Source organism: Dasypus novemcinctus, chromosome 6 (assembly GCF_030445035.2).
Source record: "Dasypus novemcinctus isolate mDasNov1 chromosome 6, mDasNov1.1.hap2, whole genome shotgun sequence".
Lineage (NCBI taxonomy): Eukaryota > Metazoa > Chordata > Mammalia > Cingulata > Dasypodidae > Dasypus > Dasypus novemcinctus.
The window spans coordinates 82,625,097-82,631,659 of record NC_080678.1 but is presented as its reverse complement, the minus strand read 5'-3'; the positions used below and the strand labels follow the sequence as shown (position 1 = coordinate 82,631,659).

The 6,563-nt window shown below is 36.4% G+C and overlaps 1 protein-coding gene across 1 annotated transcript in view; it reads left to right on the top strand.

Moving 5' to 3' along the window:
• The first annotated feature begins 564 nt into the window (after positions 1–564).
• PPP3CB (protein phosphatase 3 catalytic subunit beta) overlaps positions 565–6,563 on the top strand; it is a 50,367-nt gene continuing 44,368 nt past the window's right edge. Inside the window, 4 exon segments of the mRNA XM_004473807.4 lie at positions 565–776; positions 1,487–1,570; positions 1,573–1,610; positions 4,983–5,094. Coding sequence (XP_004473864.2) covers positions 626–776; positions 1,487–1,570; positions 1,573–1,610; positions 4,983–5,094 — 385 coding nt within the window. The 5' untranslated portion in view covers positions 565–625.

Genomic DNA, 6,563 nt, shown 5'->3' with positions numbered 1-6,563 from the left:
TTTTCCCTTCTCAAAAATTCACAAAAGTAGAAAAATAGACTGAAAATGATTTAAAGGGAAAAATCAGGAATAATTGGGTGAAAGTGAATTAGACATAAAAATAAAAAACTACTTTCAACACCTGAATACTAGATAAATATGCTTAAAAATACTTCAGGATTTGCAAACAATGTAGTGGTTGAGAATATTAATTTTTTGGTGAAAATTTTTTTATAACTCCACTCTCTTCCCCTATTGGCAGTTTACTTTAGACCTAATACTATATGTTCACTTTTCTTTTACCTGGTCAGACAACTTGTGCAGCTCCTTTCTCCAGCTGCCAAACAGCACTGTACATGTCTTTTATCTCATATTTTCTTGTCATTGATATATTAAAACCTATTCTTTCCAAACTCCCTATTCTCTACATTTTAAAAAATTAGGATCTATTATATGTTGAGTACTCTTTTAAATAAATGAGGAAGAAACAAAAACCTCTTCTTTACAATTTTTATTCTTATTTATCTAATCTGTTGATTAATTTTTATGTTAAAATGTCAGCAATAATTTATTTTTTATTAATTAAAAAAATTGCAGCTGTTCCTTCCCCCCAACACATCGCTTGACATCTGAAGAAGTGTTTGATATGGATGGGATTCCAAGGGTTGATGTTCTGAAGAACCACTTAGTGAAAGAAGGTCGAGTAGATGAAGAAATTGCACTTAGAATTATCAATGAAGGTGCTGCCATCCTTCGGAGAGAGAAAACCATGATAGAAGTAGAAGCTCCAATTACAGGTACACTTATTTATGCTTTTGATGCCATTTTTATTATACCATTATTTAGTTTCTTAGATATAAAGCTCTTCTTCAGTCATATCTTGTTATACTAAGTTAATATTAATGTATATTAATTTGAAATTTCAAATTGTTTTCTTTAGTTTTGTGGTTTTCCCCCCTTTTTAGAGAATAAACATAATCCTAAATAATCTGGGTTGCAGATTGTAGTCTAATATGCTTTTGTGAATGTTTCATTAGTTTGTATTGGCCATATTTCAGTACAGTTCAACAATAACTTATTTACTTGATTTTATCTTTAAAGGCAATTACCTCAATGTCATGTAAGATACTAAGGATTAGATCATTTAGAGGTTAACAGAAAGCATGGAGATTTTACTGCCGCCGTTGTAATTTTGTCACCCTAAAACTAAAACACATTCTTGGCTTCTTTAAGAGGGGCTTTATAAATTTTAATGAAAATTTTGTCACACCACAAATTTCAATATTTCTGTTACATCTTGTTCTAGATCTTGAGCACATGAGCGGTTGGTTACACATCATCTTTATTATGACTCAATAGACCACTTCCTTCTCAGAGATTTCTTGATAGCATTTATACTGCCACATTTGTGTAAAAGAAATGAGAATTTAAAAATTGTTAAAATTAGAATTTAAAAATTGTTATTGCAGAGTTGTTTTTTTTCATATCAAATATCTTCTTCTTTCAGTGTGTGGTGACATCCATGGCCAATTTTTTGATCTGATGAAACTTTTTGAAGTAGGAGGATCACCTGCTAATACACGATACCTTTTTCTGGTGATTATGTGGACAGAGGCTATTTTAGTATAGAGGTAATAATCATGTACTGTTATTTAATTTGCTGTTAAGTGTTAACATAGATAATTTTCATTAGTTCCTGTATAATAAGTTCCTTAAGATACCTGTGTTGTGCTTTTTTTAACATGTCTGCATATTCTGGAGTTTTTGGAAAAAGCCACTATTTATTTCTCTTATTTTTCAAATCATTTATTTAATTTCTTTATATTACTATGTTTATAAAATTAAAATTGCCATTTTTCCCAGTGGAAACCTTCAACAGACTGAGGAATCTTTATTGTCCTGTTATGTAGTAGCCCTAAGGAGCTAATGCTGCTCATCTCTCTTGTCCCTCAGGACATTAACCCATATGAAAAAAGATTAATTGAATTCCTTCCATTTAAATAAAGCATATTGTGATGCTTTTGTTGTTTAGACCCTTGTGTTTCTATCCCTTCTTATATATATAGCTAAGGCCCAAGTGTATTATATGGAATATCTCTGTATTCTGAAAGTATTTATTTGCTTTAAAAAAATTTGAGGCTATTTTTTTCCCCCTCCTTTTTCTTTTCTAATTATGTGAATAAAATATACAGAATAGCCTATTTTCTAATATATGTCTGTTTTTTTAAGTGTAAAAGAAGCCATACTATAATACTGTTCTTTAAATTACTTTTTCATTTATCTCTACTCTGTGAATATCTTTCTAAGTCAGTAAATATAAATCTACAGCATTATTTTTAGTAGCCATGTTGCATTCCATTAAATAAAAGAACTGTAATTAATTTAATCTCTTCCTTATTGTTAGACATTTAGGGTTTTCTTGATTTTCTGCTATTAAAAATGATGCTTTAGTGAACCATGTTATTCATGCATCTCTGCATACTTACCCAATTGGTTCTGTAAAATCGATTTCTAAATGTAGAATTGCTGGGTCAGAACTCTACCATTAGATAATTTTGTATAAATATGTGTTGAACATGTTCTAAGCATTTAACACAAATTGGTAAATCCTCAGAACAATGCTGTGAATTAAGTACTGTTTTTATTTTTTATTTTTTATTTATTTTTTATTTTTAAAGATTTATTTATTTATTTAATTTCCCCCCTCCCCTGGTTGTCTGTTCTTGGTGTCTATTTGCTGCGTCTTGTTTCTTTGTCCGCTTCTGTTGTCAGCGGCACGGGAATTGTGGGCGGCGCCATTCCTGGGCAGGCTGCTCTTTCTTTTCACGCTGGGCGGCTTTCCTCACGGGCACACTCCTTGCGCATGGGGCTCCCCCACGCGGGGGACACCCTTGCGTGGCATGGCACTCCTTGCGCGCATCAGCACTGCGCATGGCCAGCTCCACACGGGTCAAGGAGGCCCGGGGTTTGAACCACGGACCTCCCGTATGGTAGACGGACGCCCTAACCACTGGGCCAAAGTCCGTTTCCTAAGTACTGTTTTTAAATCCATTTTATGGATGAGGAAACTGAAGCTTAGGTTAAATAATTTGTTATAGGTCACATTGATCTTGGTTCAGCCAGCCTTTCCGACTCCAGGCCTATGCCCCCCCCCTTTTTTTTTAAAGATGTATTTTTATTTATTTCTCTCCCCTTCCCTCTCCCACCCCCCCCCCCCCACTGTCTGCTTTCTGTGTCCATTTGCTGGGAATCTATTTCTTTTTTGTTTTGTCATCTTGCTGCATCAGCTCTTTGTGTGTGCGGTGCCTCTCCAGGGCAGGCACTTGCTTCACGCAGGGTGGCTCTCCTTGAGGGGTGCATTCCTTGCGTGTGGGGCTCCCCTATGCCCAGGATACCCCTGCGTGGCACAGCACTCCTTGGCGTGGCAGCTCTGCGCATGGGCCAGCTCACCACATGGTCCAGGAGGCCCTGGGTTTGAACCCTGGACCTTCCATGTGGTAGGTGGATGCTCTTATCAGTTGAACCAGATCCACTTTCCCAGGCCTGTGCTCTTAATCACCTCTCTGAGTAGCTATTGAAGCCTTAGTTGGTAAATTTCTGTGCTGGTTACTGTTGTTAATACCCCATTCTTCAGTGTTTCCAAGAGATCTTTTCTGAGATGTGCTAGGATTCCCTGTGTGGAAGGGAGTTCAGGAGTCTGGCCCCTCTGTTTCCTTTAGGAATTTTATCCTCAGTTCTTACTCCCATTCGTAGTTTGATATCAGCCCGCTTTGTCTTCTCTGAATTATCTTAGGGTGTCAAGAATACCTGAAAATGCCCCTTTCTAACAAAAAAGTTGGGCAACTTTGATGAAAACAGTAGAATTTGACAAATGATTTTAAGAAGTTTTGTTGGAAACTAAGCATGTTTATGTGTATGTCCTTGTGTTAAAGTGCTTTGTAGCTGACTTATTTAATGCAACATTTTATTGTTATAACAGAAATAGAATGAAACAAGCTATAAGTACAGGTTGAATTTATGAAGTATTTCCCTGGTTTTATTACTTTTTTCTCTTGTAAATGAAGGTGTGACTAGTACACATTTCAATGTAATTAAATTGTTAAAGTTAGTTTCTTCCTTTTGTATATGCTTATGTAAGCTATGTTTATTTCTAAATGAAATCGTCCTTTTTTTAACTAAATGTGAGTCTTTAAGTTTTATCTATTTAGAGAAGAGCATGTGCTGGCATAAATTAAATCGTACTGTTTGTTTTAATATTCTTTTTATTTAAAATATTGTATTTTCTTTGAATCAATTTAGATAATAAATACCTACCTTGTGTAAGGCAGCATTCATAACTGGATATTATGGGTGTTAACAAAACAAACATAAGATGTGGGCCATTCCTTTCATCAGGCTGCATGATAGAATACTTATGATTAGAGAATTAGAATTCTTTCTCTATTACTTTCAAGCTTTAGGATTTTGGGCAAGCTATTTAATTGCTTTTATTTCAGTTTCCTCATGTGTAAAATAGAGATAATACTTCATACTTCATAGAGTTGTTTGAGTAATAAATGAAAGGAATTATATAGAGCTTGATACAATGTAAGTACTCAAATGTGAGCTGCTACTATTTTTGGTTATTTGTTTTGTTTTAGGTGCTATTATTTTTAACATTCTTATTTATTAATATCCCTATAGAGGAGACCAATCTGCTAATTATTTTTAGAGCAAACAGTCTGTAAATCTAAAGTAATTGAATAGATTATTTGACTTATTTATACAACCAATATTATTTGCTCTTCTGCTATTCGCTAGGTACTTTCTAGGCATGGAGATACAGAAATGAATAAGATGACAAAATCCCTTATTTCATGTAGGTTATATTCTAGTCAGACAAAGACAGAGTAAAAAGTAATGAGATGGTAAGGATAATAGGAGTAGAAGTAAAGGAGAAGGATCAAACAACTTCATTAAACAAAAATACAAGATAAACTCATTGGAAACATTTTCTTTTGCAGTGTGTCTTATATTTATGGGTCCTGAAGATTCTATACCCAAGCACATTGTTTCTTCTAAGAGGCAACCATGAATGCAGACACCTTACTGAATATTTTACCTTTAAGCAGGAATGTGAGTACTACCAGGAAAAAAGTATTTTACTTTCTTAGTATTCTTTTTGGAGTGATATGAATAGTAAGTTATAAAGACTTCATTTTTTTTTTTTTAAAGATTTATTTATTTATTTATTTCTCTCCCCTCCCCCCACCACCCGGGTTGTCTGTTCTCGATGTCTATTTGCTGCGTCTTGCTTCTTTGTTCGCTTCTGTTGTTATCAGCGGCACAGGAATCTGTGTTTCTTTTGTTGCATCATCTTGTGTCAGCTCTCCGTGTGTGCGGCACCATTCTTGGGCAGGCTGCACTTTCTTTCGCGCTGGGCGGCTCTCCTTATGGGGCACACTCCTTGCATGTGGGGCTCCCCTATACAGGGGATACCCCTGCGTGGCAGGGCACTCCTTGCGTGCATCAGCACTGCGCATGGGCCAGCTCCACATGGGTCAAGGAGGCCCGGGGTTTGAACCACGGACCTCCCATGTGGTAGACAGACGCTCTAACCACTGGGCCAAGTCCATTTCCCAAGACTTCATAATACAACATGTGAGAACAGATTTTACACCTAAAGAGATAAGCTTTGAGAAAGTTTGTCAAGAGCGCTGTAGTGCTTAGTGGCATTTAATTCAGAGGTTTTCATTTCAATATTTCTATTAAGTTTGGTTTTTACAATGTACTTAGGAACAGTTTTGAGTTTTGTATATAATATTAATATTCTTCTTCTAGGAAAAATAAAAAGCAAAAGAAAGAAATGTTTTCTTGTTGCATTGGTGATGTTTGTCCCTTGGTCTTGAGGTGTTCCTATGAAGATTCTTAACAGATCATTCATCTTGTCATCCTTGCAGATAGTTTCAAACATGCTATTAATAAAATTGAAATTCTTTTTTTTTTTTTTTTAAAGATTTATTTATTTATTTAATTCCCCCCCCTCCCCTAGTTGTCTGTTCTTGGTGTCTGTTTGCTGCGTCTTGTTTCTTTGTCCGCTTCTGTTGTCGTCAGCGGCACGGGAAGTGTGGGCGGCGCCATTCCTGGGCAGGCTGCTCTTTCTTTTCACGCTGGGCGGCTTTTCCTCACGGGCGCGCTCCTTGCGCGTGGGGCTCCCCCACACGGGGGACACCCTTGCGTGGCATGGCACTCCTTGCGCGCATCAGCACTGCGCATGGCCAGCTCCACACGGGTCAAGGAGGCCCGGGGTTTGAACCGCGGACCTCCCATATGGTAGACAGACGCCCTAACCACTGGGCCAAAGTCCGTTTCCCAAAATTGAAATTCTTAACCTACAATGATTACTGCATTTGTTCCTTAAATTATTGTAACGATGGCAATCTAATAGTGATAAACACCTATCAGATATAGAACAATGTTTGTCCTTTTCTTATACCTCATACTTAATGTCCTTGTTAATATCCATGACTGTATTGTTTTGTTTTTTTTCCAAAGATACTTACATTGTCACATAAAAAACATAGGGGATTCCCATATGCTCTGCT